Consider the following 18,912-nt stretch of genomic DNA (forward strand, 5'->3'; position numbering starts at 1 on the left):
GTTTGGGTGGATGACTATTTGAGAAATTTGATTTTTAAGTATTTTGGATAAAATTAAAATGATAGAAATGATCACAGATGTTTGAAATAGCTTTTAATTAGATCAATTTGAGACCTAGACATCAATAAACTCAAAAATTTGAAATTTATAAATATAGGTTTTCAAAGAATTTTTTTTTAGATTTTTAGTCAAAATAGGTGTTTTAGATAAGAAAATTTGTGTTTTAATTTATGAAAATATGTTAGAAACACTTTAATTGGTGTCAAATTATCAAAAAAATAAAAAGATATGAAGAGAGTTGAGAAGATTTGAAGTTTTGGCTTATAAGTAACAATAACATTTTAAGTATTAAAGTGTAACAAAGTATTTTTGAATATGACGTGTAATAATAATATTTTTTCAATATGACGTGTAACAACAATATTTTTTTTTCAATATATCGTGTAACAACAATATTTTTTGAATATGGCTTGTAATAATAATATTTTTTTTAATATGACGTGTAACCTAACCATGACGTGTCACATATTTTTATACATGACGTGTAACAACTTAATCATAGCATGTAACAATCTAACCATGACGTGTCACATGTTTTTGTATATGACGTGTAACAACCTAACCATGTCGTGTCACATGTTTTTATATATGACATGTATATTTTTATACATGGTGTGTGATAACCTAACCATGACGTGTCACATATTTTTACACATTGTATATAACAACTTAACCATGATATGTAATATATTTTTGTACATGACGTGTAATATCATGGCGTGCAATTTTATTAAAGATAATTTTATTTAGCTTGATTAGAAATAGTAAAAATTATAAAAATAATTATTCTTAAAAATATCTTATCTATAAAGATTATTTTTTTAAATATCTCCGTATAGTAATATTTAATATTTATTTAAGAATGTCTAAATTTAATACTGATGAATATGATATCAATCAAATGATTTGAGTAGTTGACCATAGCACTCAATAATTTGCAATCAGAGCAAAAGAAGCGTGAAAAAGTGTTGGCATGGCCAGCCGTATCAGCATCAGACACATTAGCATTCTAGAAACGTCTCGCTGGCGATTAATTATAAATAAAAGCATAGGTTGGCTAACAGTTGGAATGGAGAACAATGCTGAAAATTTGAAAATTATTTATCCAATACTAATTTACTCTTATATTCAAGCATTTTACTTATTAATTGATATATAATTTTTTATTTAAAAAATAAAATTCAAATCTCACTTTCCTTATTAAAAAAAATACTAACCTACTCTTCCATAATTCCTAGTGCTTAAAAGACCACGGTGTCCGCTAGTAGTTGCAATAGCTAAAGTTGTTGTAAACATATATAAAATTGATAACCTCTGTGCCCTTCTGAACGGTAGCGGGGATACTTTTCATAGACAAGCAGTTGAGATTAAAGATCATGTTCATGTTCTATCTTACTCTAAGTTTCTCAAATAAACAAATGGATCATAATTTATCTGCGCTAAATCGCCAAAAATTAAGTTCAAATGAAATTGCAGATCAATAACTTGGTTTCAACAAATAAATTAACAGCGAAACCTGACAATTACATACTCCAATGAATGTGGAATTATTCCTTATTGACAAGTGTGTCACCTGATCCTTATTTCTTACCTTAAATGAATAACTTAGCCAATGCGGCAGTTGATAAGCCGTTCATGGCCGCCGCAGCACACCATCTCTTATGGCCATTACTCGATCCCTCGCTTCCTTGCCTCTGAGTCCATCAACTCTGTCACTGGATTCTCCAACGCATCTGCACCTTCATTTCTTCTACGAAAACTATTTTGCTCGTCATCTGCTCACCATATAGAGGCCACGCTAACATTGGTACCCCGGAACAGACGCCTCCAGGGTTGAGTTCAAACCGCAGTGAGTCACGAACCCACCCACTTAGTCATGATTCAGTATGGCTACTTGTGGTTGTGGTGCCCATGGCTTAATATTAGATATATCAAGACTTGGGAGAAAAGTTGGGCTAAAACAAGGAACTGACAAATATATTGGGCCGAACTAGTTAAATGCTGGCTTTCATAAGGGTTTAGCTAAGAATGCAATTATTTGGTTAGCTTAACAGACCTTTTTATGCAATTGTGGGAGGTGAGGAGTGTGGACGTGTGAATCTTCGAAAGGGGGTTTCGGCCTTTTGGGTTCTCCATCTGTATAGGGTCTTCGGCCTACCATAAAGCGTCCTATCGGGCCCTCATGCAGCCCTTTTTTTTTAACAATTCCTAATTTTCAACTTGCTGTATACATGCTTGTTTGTTTTGTGTGTAGATCATGAGGGGTGATGTTAGATCCTTTTTTATTATTATTATTTGAAAAGTACAGAACTTATGATGCTAAGATGGCCATGGGTCTATACTCGCTAGTTGCTAGCTCGAATAATTTGTAGCATTTTCCATGATCTCTAAGTTTTTATTAAGACAGGATATATTGATCCCAATGCCACATGTCCTATATTGAAAAGGTGGTGACATTTGATTCTTGCATGGATACCGTATGATTAAAATATACAATGCGACGCTTACATGTCGCCACTCCCAAAGCTAGCCATGCAATATGTTTCTTTTTTTTTTTCCTAAATTATGTTAAACAAATTTAAAAAAATATTTGAGTTGAATTATATAAAACTACTTATTTACTTTGATAAGAGTCTAAATCCTCTCTCACCCTACAATCGTATCATGTGTAAATTGGCATGTAAAATGAACGATACAATACGATTAAACTCATCTGAAGCACTGTGTTACTGCAGAAGCTTTCTCCGTGCAATTGCTATTAATTTGCAGTGCTAGCTCTCTCTGCGCCAACGAGGCTATATAGTGGCAATTTTAGCAAAGTCTGTGTAAAGTCTCCCTTGTAGTGGTCTCTCCGGTCTCCTCCAACTTTGATACTCTTTCCCAAAGTATCTGTAAACTCTGTTTAGCTTAATTAGGACTTTTCCCATCAAGAGAGTGATAGGTATTTGAAATACACACCTTAAATAGTTTTCCAAGCCTTTTGCCATAACTCATGAGTCATGTATTAATTAATAAAGTTACACTTTTTTTAGGTAACATATTTGTTGACCAAACCAAACCACGTCATTTTACTCACTATAACTTACTAAAAATCTCAATTCTAGCTTAAATTTCTTTTTTTTCTTAAATGTTGGTAAAACCAAGCTTTCATATTAATACTACTATTACTATAATTTTTAGGTAAGGGTAAGTATTAATCAATTCCAATTGAAATTAACCGATAAAGACTAACTAAATTCAGTTAATTTGATTTGATTTGATTTATTCGATTTTAATTTAATCACTACTTGGTTTAATTTATTCCATTATTTTGATTTTGATTTTACCATCCAATTAATTAAAAAATGACCATTAATAATATAATTTTAAAAATATATTATATATAAATGTTTTAAATAAATATTAATAAATATTATTAATATTTTATATATAATGTAAGGTGTCGAAAAAAAAGAAAAATCGGCCAAATTAATCTAATATAAGTTAATTTTGATTATTTCAATTTTAAAGTATAACTCAGTTAATTCAATTATTTTTATAAAAATTGGATTAATTCTATTTTGAATGCTCATCCCCATTTTTAAGAAACGATTGGCATGAGGTGCGTATATAGATAGGCAATTGGCAATTGGCTAGAAAAAAGCACCCAGGAATTCACGTGAGCCTTGAAAAGAGAGGAACCCGTGAACATGCACTGATTCCAAGCGAAAGCAAGCAAACAAAAACCAGCATTTCACCACCCGACAAGAGCCTATTTATATCGAGGACGGTACCTTGGATTCTTCTTCACTTTCAGGTTTCAGTATCATAAACAGACAGAGACCCGTGACACATTCTTTAGCAGAGATGCGCGTGGGTCAGGCCAACTTTATTTTGCATCCTTGCCAACGCATCCACCATATCTCTTCATGTCATGCTCCTATTAAAAAACTAACCTGGAGCCCTCCAGGGCCACCTTGTTCTGATTCTCAGTACGCACAGGCTGATATATTTGTGGATTGAGTTGAAAGATTTTTTTATCAAGTATAGGAGATATTGTTTCAACACTATGCCGATGGCAATGCTCATAAAGAATTTTCCAAAATCCATCAATGTGAAGTTGATAATGAGACCAATCTTGCTGATTGGTCCCCAAACAAGAAGAATAGACGTGCTGTAGGCTGGGATATGTAAAGGGGAGTCAATGTTGGTACTTGGGAGTGAAAAGTAATCCGGACAAATTACATGAAAGGATGCAATGATTCCAGGATTCAAGCCTTACTTGTAAGGAACTTGTGACTTGTGAGGTCGCTAGCGCTAAGAAAACATGGTTTCGGCCATGTGAAGCTTCCTGGCGTCCTTCATGAGCTAACGAAAACTCAAAACAAAAAAGAGAGAGATATTAACGTGGCTGCGAATTTTAAGTATTTGCCCTGTTAACACGGGGAATCAAGCCTGATTATTGGCATAATTCAGTTGGAATTTACTTATTTGATAAATCAAAAGAAATATTCCAAGCAGCCATTACAGGGGACTATGATTTGTGAACAAGGGAGAGAAGGAATGGACTAACAGGAAATAATTGGAAAAAAGAAAATCAAATATGATCCTTGGCGCCTAATTTCTGTATGTCTTCATTTCGTTGATCTTGAAACCCTTCTGATCAAAACCAGCAAACAAAGCACACGGTAGAACACAAAGAACCCAACCAAGATGTAGATGTTTATCCATCTCTGCCCCTCATGGAGCCCTTTCCTTTGTAATACATCACCTCCTGTTAGCATGCAAGTCTTGGTTTCGTTGTACCATAGAAAACACCTTGACGCAAGGCAAGAATACTCATTGATAAGGAGCGCATCAAGTGCATACTTGTACATTGAGAAAAAGTACATGAAGAGCCAGTACTTGGGCAAGCTATCCTTGGAGATGAAGTAACCAGAGAAGAGGAAAAAAGCACCAAGAAGTATTGTAACAAGTGAAGTTCCGGCTATATAATTTGGTGCAAGAGAGCTCAAGAAGAGGACAAATGAATTTGCCATTAGAACTATGATCCAAATGACCAAAACAAAGTAAGCAAAAGCTTGCCATGAAGCACATAGGCCCACTAAGAAGTAGACAGAAGTTGAATATATGATCGCAATGGCAAGCAAATAAGGCAAGAAGACAAGGGTATTGGCTATGAGATATGATGAGAGTCTATAAACCCCACTTGAAGTTTCCCTCAGCAGAATAGGCCTTTCATTAATGAAGATCGGAAGGGTTTCAGTTGTAGAGGAGAGAAGGAAGGTGAGCGTGAAGGCAAAGAGACCAAACCTTTTTTCTATTCCTTCCTTGTCATAACCGATATTAATGTAGATCGTTCCTAATACAAGACCCACAATAAGAGCCTCAAATGCATTGGTCAGAAGAAGCTGCCTTGTTCTGTAAATAATCTTCCAAAACCTGTTATATAGAGAGCAGATTTCATGTAGTCTTGAGCTTCGATACCTGATATCACTGGCTTCATTGGTAGGAGATTTAGAACTTTCAGGTGATGGAGGGAGCGATGGTGGTGTAATTGGTTTGCTGTCATGCAGCTGGTTTAGTAATTCCATGGCATACTCGAGGGCGTTGAGCTGAGGAGGGACAGAAAACCCATTGGACAGTAAGAATGCTTGAAGTGAACAAAGTGTACCATAGTGCACAACAGTCCCTTTTGATAGCATGAGGATTCTATCAATGGTCGAAAGAATCTTGAAGCTTGGTTGATGTATGGATAAAACGACAGTGCGGTTACGTGAAGCGGCTATGGATTTGAGGATCTGCATCACATTGAAAGCTGAAGTACTATCAAGACCCGAAGTGGGTTCATCAAGTAGTAAGACAGCAGGGTCATGGAGGAGACTTAGACCTATCGAAACACGCCTGCGCTCACCACCCGACAGCCCATGAGCGAGCTTGGTATTAGCCAAGTGAGTTAGCCTCAGCTCTGACAGAAGAGATGTCACAATGATGTCAATTTCTGATGTTTTAGGGACAAGAAGGCGAGCAGCAAAAGCAAAAGTTTCAGCTACAGTGAGCAATGGCAAGCATGCATCATGTTGAGGAACATATGCAGAAAGCTTGCGGAACGAAGAAGGGTTGATCGGAGTGGAATTGAGTAGAAGAGCGCCATTTGTTGGAGACGTTCGAGCTGCTAGAATGTCAAGAAGAGTGGACTTTCCGGCTCCGCTTGGGCCAACAATGGCAAGGATTTGTGAGGGGTTTGCGGTGAAGGAGACATCCCGGAGGATGTAGGTTGGAGGCGTCGAAGTGCAAGGTTTGAAAAGGAAATAGCCCGTAATGGTGGTGGTCAATTTGGCATAAGAGACTGAGGATGCTGTGAGCTTATATGTTTTGAGAAGTGGTGATGGTCGCGGCGGGGATGGGGAGGCTGATTGGTCTTCCATGGAGGAGGGGGAGGGATTGGTTGGAGGGAGAGGATTTTGGAAATAGAGAATGGGGTGTGGAGAGATAGGTTGATGGTAGTTTCCATTAAGTTGGAGTATAATGTTGGTGGCGGATAAGAAGAATGAGAATTAAAAAGTTGGAGGAGTGCCCCTTAGTAGTTTTATTTAATCAGAGTTCATAAAATAATTAGTGCTTTGTCATGCAACTGTAAGGATCAAATGCAAGTATTATATCATAAGCTTAAGCGTCGATAATCTTGAGTGGAACTATCAAAATTTTGAAACATGCTCTTGCGTTAAATATTGTAGATTAGAGTAATATATATACGTACGTACGGTTCATAGTCAAGACAGAATTTTATCAATAAACAAGAATTAAAAAATACAAAACAAATTTAGAATTTTCCTCTACTTCCAAAGATATCTTTGCTAAGGTCATGCCATATATAGGTGCGATAGAGGAAATTTGGCTTTGCTAGACTCATGGACATCTACTGCCGATAACTTAAAAGACGACAAATAGTTCAAATGTTATTTAATTAATTATATCCAAAGTCCAAAAATGTAATTCCTTCTTCAATTTCCATCGCTTACTCATAGATGTAAATGGGCGACCGGGTCATAATTCACTTCTTTAGAAACAAAAGTAACTCAAGCAGAAAAATGGGCATGCAGCCATGCTTCTCATTCATTCGAAGCAGTTAAAGAGCTTAAAACCTTTTTGCCTGACAATTTGGCCAGTGGTCCAAAAGAGAAAAAGAAGGAAAAGGGCAAAGAAGATTAATTTGCAATACTAGTGGGTAGTTTTATTAGGAATGGAGTTCATTTGATTATCGTTGACTTGCTCACCAAATTGGAGGAAGAAATTAAGAATCATGTGAAGGACTGTGTTTTTATCATTATTTAGTACGTACTAGATGACAATATGTGCTAATTTGGAAGGGATTGGATGGTGGGGGGCCGTTGAGAAGAAAAAAGCAAAGTAATCAGCCTAATAACCCATCACGAGATCACAGATTCTCTCTCTGTTCTCTCAAGTCTCAAGTGTGTCCGCCAACACTTGACGAAGAATGCTGCATTAGATTGCTGCCAACTTGCCAATCCGTGACTTCTCCCATTGGCATATGCACACATGTTCAACAGTGGGACAATTATGCCAGAGCTGACGATGACAGCTGTCGAGGAATTTTCAACACCTGATTTCATATCAATCCTCCAGTGTAGGTTTAGATCAAGTTATATACATTACTAGTAATATTTCCAAAAGACAAATCCCCATATATTTGCATAGTTTTCTTTTTTTGGCTACGTATTTACACATTGTACTTAAGAGTCACTATGTTATTAATGCTTTTTAATTCCCTTCCAACATTAGTTGTGGCATAATATCTACAAACACTTTTAGGTGTCAAATTTGCTAAATTCAAATCATCATTTATAAAAGACATTCTGCCACTACATTGATTGCATCCAAAAGAAAAAAACTACTTCGACTTGGACCCTAATCAAGCTAGGCCCTGAATTGAGCAACTTGAATGCCTTGAAGTCCAAACAGGATCATATAGAGTGAGTCTGTGAGTGTGAGTCAAATGGTGTTGAGGACCTATCGGCCCAGTAGGTCACCGTCGAAAAAGACCCAGGGACAGGAGAAAAAACCCTTTTCCTAAGCTTCCTGTCATTCCGGATAAACAAATAGTAAGAGAAAAAAGCCTAGCAAAACGTTCCAAGAGCGGGTTTAGAGTGGAATCCTGATGTTAGTTTGTTTGGCGCTTGAGTTGTCCAACCCAAAACGCATGGTCATAAGCTGGACCTTAAACAATAGTATTTTTGTGGGCCAAAAAGTCAAAAGTAGATGCAATTCTCTTTATTCTTTAATTGGACTAGACTCCACCGGATTCGATCAGCTTAACTGAAAGTCTTCGCCTCCTAATCCTAATCATCATTTAATCTTTGACCGTTCGCCAACTTTCCTTCAATTCTTTTCCTTTCGCCTATTTTTTTTTTGCCAGAAATGCATTCCAATGTGAAGGGAGTAAATTCCCTTTTTGGTTTGCTGATTTTCCTGTTTGTTTGGAGTGTTTTTTGTTTGTAAATTGCAGCCTTTTCATATGCTATCCCTCTCTCTGTCTCTCTAAATAAAATGATCTTGTTTCTATCCAAAAGAAAAAAAAAGTTTTATGCTCCTTATTACTTTATGTGTCACAGTCAAATTAGGAGGACTAATTATGAGCTTTTACTCATTAATCTTTGTCAAGCTTAGATAGTGAAGTGAAGTCATTTTAGATATAGGTTTACATGTTTATCAAAGTAGACCATCCACTTTCACAGGTTTTTGATGTCTTGGCCTCTGGATGGAAAATTTTTAATTTCCACTTTTTGGAGATGATACAAAGGCAAGCCACACCATCGAATCATCATAACGTATGAACATGATGTGGGTGGAATTTTATTGACTTCAGTAATCTGAATCCCCCATTTATAAGTTATCCCACAAATTGAACAGCAAATGTTAACTCCATGGTGGAGCCATAACTGAAAAGTGCAGCCGCCGTATCTGACCACCTTCTCTGCACAGGTCTTCTAGCCAATCCCAATTTTAAGTTTAATATATATATTTGTAAAATTTATGTGAGTTATAAAAAGAAAACTTAAAACTTGAAAAGGATTATCACTCTCAAGAATGGTATTGTTTGTGCGATTAATAATCTAAAGCAGGCTAGATCTAAGCATCTACCCCCAAGAAAGCTTCAAGCCTTTTCCTCATGAATTAATGCAAGAAAATTTTTTTTCTTTAATTTTTAACCTGCTTCCAGGGGAATCTTATCTTTTGCGCCAGAAGCGCGAATATTACAATCTTGTAAGAATGGACTTACTGATTGCCTTCTACGTGAAATATTCCACATAAATATATCTAAGCAAATTTTCAAACAGCTTTCCTTTTGTCTCACATTCATTCTTCTAGATGTTCAACTTATACCATGCGTCCTACACACTCCCGCATGTTTACATCCTGGAATTTTGAATGCTTTAATTTGACTTCAAAGTCAAATTTGCCAATGCCAAAAGGGGAGAAAGAAAGGCTTGATAATTATGATTTCATCTTCATCATTAAACACGCTCAATATCTACATAGGAACTCTCTTGTCCTGGCCGCATGACTTTGAAAATTTGCTAGTAGAATTTTCAATTATTAGTTCTTGGAACTTATTTAATTCATTATAAATTTTAACTTTAGAAGCGTCTATATTACTCTAAAACATGCTTTGGGCTCGTAATTGAATACAAAATTGCTGCTAGATGCAGCTATCGCTTGCATAACTCTATAAATACACCATCTACGACATAGACCCCGCTATATATCTCCATCCTTCTTTTCTAGTAAGCGTTTAAACTTCTTCTCGTTCATCCTCAATCTAAAAAGACAAATCCTTAAAACAAAATTCTAGTGAAAATTTCGGTATGATGTCGGAAGATCGAACTACTTCTCGTCGAAAGAGAAACATCAAATGCTTGGCATATATAGTTGCCGGGGTCATAGCACAGACCATAATTATATTGCTTTTTGTGATGCTGGTCATGCGTATCCGAAACCCTAAGGTCCGTTTGGGAGGGGTCACGGTAGAAAATCTCAATCTCAATTCCTCATCTTCCTCACCTTCCTTTAGCATGAACCTTAATGCTCAGGTTACTGTCAAGAACACCAACTTCGGTCACTTCAAATTCCAAAACAGCACTTTAACGATTTCTTACAGGGGTACCCCTGTTGGCGAGGCTACTATCGTTAAGGCTCGTGCCAGGGCTCGATCAACCAAGAAGCTGAATGTGACAGTGTCGGTGAGTTCGGACAAGATGTCTAGAAATTCAGCCCTGAGTTCTGACGTCGGTTCTGGGACCATAAATTTGAGCAGCCATGCCAAGCTGGATGGAAAGATACATTTGTTCAAGGTCTTCAAGAAAAAGAAATCAGCCGAAATGAATTGCACTATGGAAGTAACCACCTCGTCGAAACAAATCCAGAATTTGATGTGCCAATGAGATGCAAATGGCAACCTTCATGTGTTCTGTTTAATTTTCTGCTCAAATTAATGGTTTTGGACTTGTCATTGATTTCTTATATATATATGGAGCGATATTATAAGATATAAAGAACGCCTTTTTCTCTTTAATCTCATATTCTTAATTTTGTAGTTTGTAGATTTGTTTACTTACATACTTGGATGACTTATGAGTCGCATTTTTCTCCTTTTGTTGGCTTTCTTCGCTTCAAGGTTAGTCGTTCTGTGTTTCTTCGAGGAAAACTTGTATACATTTCAAGCTGTTTACTACAATTTCCACAGCTTTTAACCTTTATAGGTTATTAAATTCTGTTATTAAGTGTTTCACGGATGCTTTGTTGTTTTGGTCGTGATGAACTGACGGGGGGCTTCTTGATTCTCTAGGTGGTGCCTAAGCTTCGTGATCAAGGGGTTCCCCTTGACATATATTGGACTGATGAGTTTGCCTGTGAGCTGTGTTCGTGGTAGCGGTTTGCTGTTGAGGCGGTTGCGGGCTGGCTGGTTTCTTTTTTGATCCCTTCTTGGTTCGGGATGCTGGATGTGTTTCTCTTGACCTGCTCTGCTCCTGGTTGGACTGCTGGGAACAGGCTGCTGCTTTGTGATTTGGGGCAATGTTTCCTTCGTGCTCCACCTTTTCTGATTAGGATACTTGTTGTCTTCATTGTTCATCTGTTTCGCCCACTGTGTAAATGTTGTCAGGGGTAAATTTGCATTTCTATCTACTGTTAAAGGCTCGCTGCGCAGCCTTTTATGCTTATGTACAGGGGTAATACCCTCTTTAAAACTCGCTTGTTATGCCAAGAGGAATCTTACACTGGTTTGATGCAAGACTTCTGGTGGCATTCAAACTCGATTATCTAATAAATTCACCTTTAAAAGAAAAAAAAAAAAAACAAGTTGCGAGTTGCCTTTGAGAAAGACAAAGCTCTAAATTGTTTTAGGTAAAGGTGCAGGTGAAATAGTTAGTATAGAGCAGGAAAAAATTAGTGGCGCCACATGCAGAAATTATATCTTCTGGCCATCATTGAAAGATGTCAAAGTCAAGTAACAAGGCCCAAGTTCGAGTGGCCGAGGAACCGCTTTGTGGTCTATAATGATGCACGATTTATTTACTCAAAAAATGATGAAACCTGACCCACATGTTATTTCCCATCTGACTACTCACATATGGGGTTTGTGATTTGTTTACAGATAATATAAAATACTTCTGATGATTCTCTTTGGAAAAATTAAAAATAACAACAACATTTACATATATGTGAGGATTGCAGACTAAAAACATATTGTTAAAGTAAATATTACATGTGGAGAAGGGGGAACCCGGTTGTTTTGACCAAATATCATCAGTTCCAGTTCCAACCCCAGCATCTAGATACACAGGTCCTCCGATGTTTCCAGCACCGCCCTCGAAAAGATCAAATTTCATGTCCTCGGATGGTTTCCAATGCTGCTTCCTCTGGTTGATGAATCAATTTTTGATTTTCTTCTGATTTAGTCTGTTATTTCTTCCGATTTAAATCTAATTTTGTTAAAAATTAAATATAAAGAAACACATAATAAGTGACGTAATGAAATATGATACAACATATGACATGATGAAACATAATATAAAAGATAAATATAACGAAATACATGATAATTAATGTGCGAAATTCGACACAAAAGATGACATGACAAAGCACGATATAACAGATAAACGTGACGAAACACGACACAAAAAATGACAAGATGAAATAAAATATAAATATTTGACATACATATGATGTTACAAGAACCAGTAATAGTAAATGTGTCACATAAATTATAATAGTAGAAGAAGTCAATACATGGATAACTGAGACGTGAGATAAGAATTGTCGACGTGTGAAGTATGTGAAACAATGATTGCCAAGATGGGTGACTTTGATGCCATGTTAGAAGAAGTGAAAATCTTAGATAATATCTTAGCAGTTTATATAGCAATTTGATCTTAATAGCAGGAGAAATCATTAAAATGGTAGATATTAGATACAAAGAATAACATGGCTGGTCTCTCTTGAGCCTGTTCTGGTCTGCTAGTTGGTCTCTTTATTGAACTTCTCTTAACTAAGTTGATAAAATATATTCCATTGTCAAGGAAAAACCACAGAACTAGGTTTTATTTTATGTGAGTGTGTCTTATATTTGGAGATATGAGAAGTCATCAAGAAGGATAAGAGATGAGAGAGCATTGTTAATCCATTTAACTACTCTAGCCAAATTGACCAAAATTATAGAGAGAAGAAATGGCATTCCTATCATGCAAGTTGATTTATTAAAAACAATAAAACCTTTGATAAGAAAATGAATATTCAGAAAATAAAAAAGAAAAAGAAGTTACAAATGACAACAAATCCTTGATTGATATTACAAATGACAAAACAGCAGAACTGGCCTCTAAGAGCATTTTATATCCTGAACCAATGTTTTTGCCAAATTAACTGTAAGGGTGCAGTTCATTTCCGCGGATCTCCTCCTACCATTTGCCTTCCTCTGTTTTCCTAAAGACATCAAATGCACCTTACCATTCATTTTGGAATGGCTGGTCAATGTCAAAAACCCAGACCTTATATCACTGCCTAGATTTGTATCATTTCTTCCATTGTTTGAATTCAAATGCTTTGCTGCAGTTAACTTTCTTGTAGTTAAACCCCTCTTGCCCTTGGGAACAAGACCAGCCCAAGCTGCTTGCAATTGTAAGCGAACTTTAGGTTGGTGATTCCATATCTGAAGTAACCAAAATTTGGGTTCTTGACTTTCATTTCGGTGGTAAATGTCATGTTTACGGAAGGGTTTGGAGAGGAGCCATAGTTGAGATTCTCAACCATAACAGAGCGCACTCGGAATTTCGGATTTTTTTTGTTCAACACTAGTATTGAGAAAACTACAATTAATATAATTATGACCACAGAAGCAGCAATTATAGCCAGATTCTTTCGGTTGAGCTCATAGGACGGTTTGCCGGTGGACTCTTCGGATTGCCTCTCTGTAAACTCATTAGATTGCTCCAATTCAGTCTTTTTGGAATGCATCAGAGCAAACTCCTTGTCATAAGCAGTGGCTGAGCCATGAGACACAACTTGGTTATTTAAATACCACGAAAAGTTGGTTTAATTCTTAAACAGGGCAAGCAATCTGAAACTTCTTGAAGGGCTTCGAAGGGATTATAATGAGTGAGTAGGCATGGCAATGGGATATATATATATATATTTGTGTGTGTACACCCAATAATGGGCTGAGTTGACCAAAAATAATAACTTGTAAGAAGTTTTATTTCTTTCTTTATTTCTTCTTTTCTCTCCTTTTTCCTTGTTCACTTTTTCCTAAAACAAGACAATCACAACCCTTCATACTGAAGAAGGAAACCAGAAAACCCTACCCTATCCAAGGATGGAAACCCCCATCAATATCTGAGCATTCCCCCACGAACAAAATCCCTGCAGAGGCGATCGACCTTTACCCACCCCTACCAACAAGGGAACAGCAACATGGACCCTAGTCGCCCATCCAACCCTCCCACAAAAATGAAAAATAAAAACAAGCCAAATTCAAAACCCTCCCCAAACCTAACCACCCATTGGAGGTTACAGAAAGAGAGACTCCACAACCAAAGAAAAAACCACCAGATGGCAACATCCTCAATGAAAGCACAAACACGACGTGAGAAATTAAGTCTCCCTTACCCTCAGCCAACCAATTCCTTTGCAGATCCACTTGACGCCCCTTCTTATTCCCTAGTCCATGTATTGGTTTATTTATTTTTGTTCTCCTCTTTTTTCATTTTCTGTCATTGCCAAACATTAATGAATACTAATTAATTAATACCTTCTAAATTCAATCAAAACTTGTAGATTTATGTTTCTCTTCTTTTGCAGTCTTCCTTTTTTCTTTTAGTTTACGGCTGCAGTTATGACTTGATCCTGTTTTCATGTGCATATGTATATTTTGTTGGAAGACTTGTTCCTCACCGTGGCTGCCGCTGAATTTAGCAATAATTATTGTACTTTGTGTAGCAGGCAAAATAATAATAGTAACAAAAAGAAAAGATTAAGAACACTTTGCCATTGTATTTTGTTGTCGTCCTCCTTAAAATCTTTTGGGTTTAGTGAATCTGATCAATTTGTTATAGACTATCAATAAAATATGTTATCAAAATATCCAAAAAAAAAAAAAAACCCATTCAGTTTTATTAGAAAATTGTTTTTTCAAGTAGGCGTGCATTCTTTTCATGAAAAGAAAAACAGTCTGACTTCATCTGTCCCCCAAAATTCGGACCAAGTCCTGTTTCATTTCCCATTTCGCAGGGGCTGAATGCTTAACAAATGCAGAACCAATAGAAGTTAAAGTGCCTTCTTGATCTTCTGACCATTCAGTTGAAATTTGGCACATGATCTCAGAATATTTACTTTTGCCCACATGCTGAAGTGCCATGATGCGTTTTTGGGTAGGTAAAAATGCCATGAAAAAACCTACTGCGGAAAATTTCTTTTCCTCTGAAACAATCAAAGCCATGTGGAGGTAAAATTTAATTGACGAACTGGTTTTCTATGCTTAAGCTGCATTCTAGTGCAAATAAGCTCCTTTCGATCAGTTGATCAATATTTTAATTTAAACATATCTCGTTGAAGAAGTTTTTGGTCTCAAATTTATACACACCATGAGTCCTCAAATGTTGATCTCATTTTGACTTTATTAGCTGAGTTCTCTTTGTTTGACCACTGCCCACCTTAGTTTAAATTAAATTTCATATTTCTTTCGAGAAGAGTTTACTTGACGAAATGCTTCAAAAATCGAGAGAAAAGATAAAGACTTGAAAATGTCAAAAACAACCGATATAGGAGAGGATTAATCTTTTCAAGTAATCTGACAAATTGATCAAAATCAAAGGAGAGCGGAAAAGAATTGCATTCTAATCGTGCAAATGGAATTCACAAAATAATTAAAATAAATGAATATTCGGTACAAGAAAAAAAAATGAAGTTTCATATGATTGAATAGAACATAAAACAAATTCAAAAAAGAAAAGCCAAGAAATCCATGATTGAACAATCACACAGCAGCAGGGCTCTGAGGGCATTTTATATCCTGGACCGATTTTTCTGCCAAATTAACCGTAAGGGTGCAGTTCATGGCTGCATATCTCCTCCTACCGTTCACCTTCCTCCTTTTTCCTGAAGACATCAAATACACCTTACCGTTCATTTTGGACTGACCGGTCAACGTCAAAAACCCCGACCTGATATCACTGCCTAGATTTGTATCGTTTCTTACATTGTTTGAATTCAAGTCCATTGTCGCAGTTATCTTTCCTGTGCCAAAACCCCTGATTCTTGCCCCTGGGACTAAGACCTGCACAAGCTGTACGCCCCTGTAAGCGAAAGTAACATTGGTGCTTCCGTATCTGAAGTAACCAAAATTTGGGTTCTTGACTGTCATTTCAGTAACAAATCTCATGCTGAATGAAGGGTTTGAAGAGGTGCTGTAGTTGAGATTCTGAACCACAGCGGAGCGCACTCGGATTTTCGGATTTTTGGTGCTGAATATTAGTATTGAAAAAACTATAATTAGTACAATTACGATCACAGAAGCAGCAAGTATAGCCAGATTCTTTCGGTTAAGCTCAAATGATCGTCCTAAGGTAGGCTCTTCCGATTCCGTCTCCCTGAAATCTTTAGATTGCTCCAGGTCAGGCAGCTCTCTGGAATGCACCAGGGCAGACTCCTCATCCTTTCTGGCTTGACTGTTGGTCTGAGCCATGGGAAACTAGCAGGCTAATCGTTTAATTCTGAACAAAAGCAAGCTATCTGAAAACTTGAGAGGATGTGATGGTGAGAAGTTGGCATCCGAATGGGGTGTATATATACGTGCACTAATGGGCTGCGTTGACAAAAAAAAGGTGCGTGATTGTCACAGAAGTTCTATGTGTAAATACTTTTTGTTGGAAGACTGTTTCCTTACCAAACTTTAATGAATACTAATTAATTAATACCTTCTAAACTCAATCAAAACACATCCAATGTGCATGGCATAAAAATTTCTTATTGTGAGCAATACGTACTCATTAGTCCATTACTCTTTGACATAAGCTCCCTTAGATCATATATAAAAATTTATGCTGCAATTCTAGTGCAAATAAGCTCCCTTAGATCACTTGACCGATAGTTTATTGTAAACTCAGTTAAGAATTGAAATAAAACAAGGATATCTCGTTGAAGGAGTCTTCGCTCTCAAATCTGTACACTCCGTTAGTCCTCAAATGTTTATCCCATTTTGACTTTATTAGGTGGAGAGTCTATTTGTTTGACTACTGGCCACTTTAGCTTTAAATTTAATTTGTGTTTTTCTTTAAGAAGAATTTACTTGATGAAATGTTCAAAATATCAAGGGAAAAGATAAGGACCTGAAAATGTCGAAAACAATCAATATTTAGGAGAGGACTACTCTTTTCAAGTAATATGAGAAATTGATTAAATTCAAATGAGAGCGGAAAAGAATGACATTCCAATTATGCAAGTGGAATTCACAACATAATTAAAAAAATGAATATTAAGTACAAGAAGAAAATGCATTTAAAAAAAAAAGTACAAGAAGAAAATGGAAATAAAAAAAGAAGTTACATGTGATTGAATAGAATAAAACAACAAATTAAAAAAGAAAAGCCAAGAAATCCATGATTGAACAATCACTCAATAGCAGGCTCTAAGAGCATTTTATATTCTGGACCAATTTTTCTGCCAAATTAACTGTAAGGGTGCAGTTCATTGCTGCAAATCTTCTCTACTGTTCACCTTCGTCCTTTTTCCTGAAGACATCACATACACCTTACCACTCATTTTGGACTGGCCGGTCAATGTCAAAAACCCCGACCTGATATCACTGCCTAGATTTGTATTATTTTTTACATTGTTTGAATTCAAGTCCATTGTTGCAGTTATCTTTCTTGTGCCTAATCCCCCAATTCTTGCCCCTGGGACTAAGACCTGCACAAGCTGTACGCCCCTATAAGCAAAAGTAACATTGGTGATCCCATATCTATAAGTAACCATAATTTGGGTTCTTGACTGTCATTTCAGCAACAGATCTCATGCTGAATGAAGGGTTTGAAGAGCTGCTGTAGTTTAGATTCTCAACCACAACGGAGCGCACTCGGAATTTCGGATTTTTGGTGCTGAATACTAGTACTGAAAAAACTATAATTGGTACAATTATGATCACAGAAGCAACAAATGTAGCCAGATTCTTTCGGTTGAGCTCAAATGATCCTCCCGAGGGTGACTCTTCCGATTCCGTCGCCCTGAAATCTTTAGATTGCTCCAGGTCTGGCAGCTCTCTGGAATGCGCCAGGGCAGACTCCTCATCTTTTCTGGCTTGATCGTTGGTTTGAGCCATGGGAAACTTGCAGGCTAATTCTGAGCAAAAGCAAGCTATCTGAAACCTTTGGAAGACTTGAGAGGATATGATGGTGAGAAGTTGGCATCGTATTGGGGTATATATATGTATGCAGTCAAGGGCTGACTTGACGAAAGAAAGGTTTAGGGTTACTATTTTAGCTTGGACTACCTTTTTTTTTAAAAAAAAAAAAATCGATTTAAGCTTGCCCTTAAACCAGTATAGGCGCTGGTTATGGGCTCAAAAGCTGTTCAATTACTTACTTCCTATTCCACCTCTATAGGAGCTGTAGAAACATCTTTCACCCCCCTCTTACATTTCCACTGCACCCCATACATCAATTCGCTTTCAAAAGCGGATCACCAGAAACCAAAAAAAAACAGGGGAGCATATAAGCATTGACCACCCCCCCTCACAACCCCTGATCCGAAAACAATATCCTACAATGACATGTATGAGCACAGACTATAGACCAACTTACAACAAAAGAAACCAATAACCATGCCACCATAGTAAGCCCGAAACAAGCAAAAAACAGAGAATTCTTCGCTACACGTTACATACAAAATCCACTGGGCAAGACCTATGCAATCAAGCTTCGAGTCGCCAGTACAGACCCGACCACGCACGGCCTCCTCATGAAGTCCCACTGTCCTTCCAAAACTCCTCTGCCATTTGCTCTTCCCATATTCACCACACCTCGGCCACCACTCCACACAGCCCCTCCGCTTTGCAGGGTACCCACATTGATCCCTAAAACCCACAACACAGCTCCAGCCTCGCTTCTCCCTTCCCACAGCCCCCAACGCAACCGTTCCCCTCACCCCTTTGATCCCTAAGCTTGGACTACCTTGAGTTCAGATTATTAACTATTCCAGTAAATTGGGTAAGGTTTTAGATAAATTATCTCAATTCATTTTGAGTTGAAGTCAACTATTTCGCCAACGTTGGTAGATTGGGTAGCTTAGGTTATATTAGATGCA

The 18,912-nt window shown here is 37.1% G+C and overlaps 3 protein-coding genes across 3 annotated transcripts; 1 reads left to right on the forward strand and 2 right to left on the reverse strand.

Moving 5' to 3' along the window:
• Nucleotides 4,442–6,711, reverse strand: LOC18605658 (ABC transporter G family member 8). The gene has a single exon (XM_018117439.1). It carries the CDS (start codon nucleotides 6,465–6,467, stop codon nucleotides 4,674–4,676), a length of 1,794 nt encoding a protein of 597 aa, XP_017972928.1. The 5' UTR covers nucleotides 6,468–6,711; the 3' UTR covers nucleotides 4,442–4,673.
• LOC18605659 (late embryogenesis abundant protein At1g64065) lies at nucleotides 9,930–10,502 on the forward strand. Its single transcript, XM_007038801.2, has one exon. It carries the CDS (start codon nucleotides 9,930–9,932, stop codon nucleotides 10,500–10,502), a length of 573 nt encoding a protein of 190 aa, XP_007038863.2.
• On the reverse strand, nucleotides 15,590–16,297 carry LOC18605661 (late embryogenesis abundant protein At1g64065). Its single transcript, XM_018117120.1, has one exon. It carries the CDS (start codon nucleotides 16,295–16,297, stop codon nucleotides 15,590–15,592), a length of 708 nt encoding a protein of 235 aa, XP_017972609.1.

This window comes from Theobroma cacao, chromosome 3 (genome assembly GCF_000208745.1).
Source record: "Theobroma cacao cultivar B97-61/B2 chromosome 3, Criollo_cocoa_genome_V2, whole genome shotgun sequence".
Classification (NCBI taxonomy): Eukaryota; Viridiplantae; Streptophyta; class Magnoliopsida; order Malvales; family Malvaceae; genus Theobroma; species Theobroma cacao.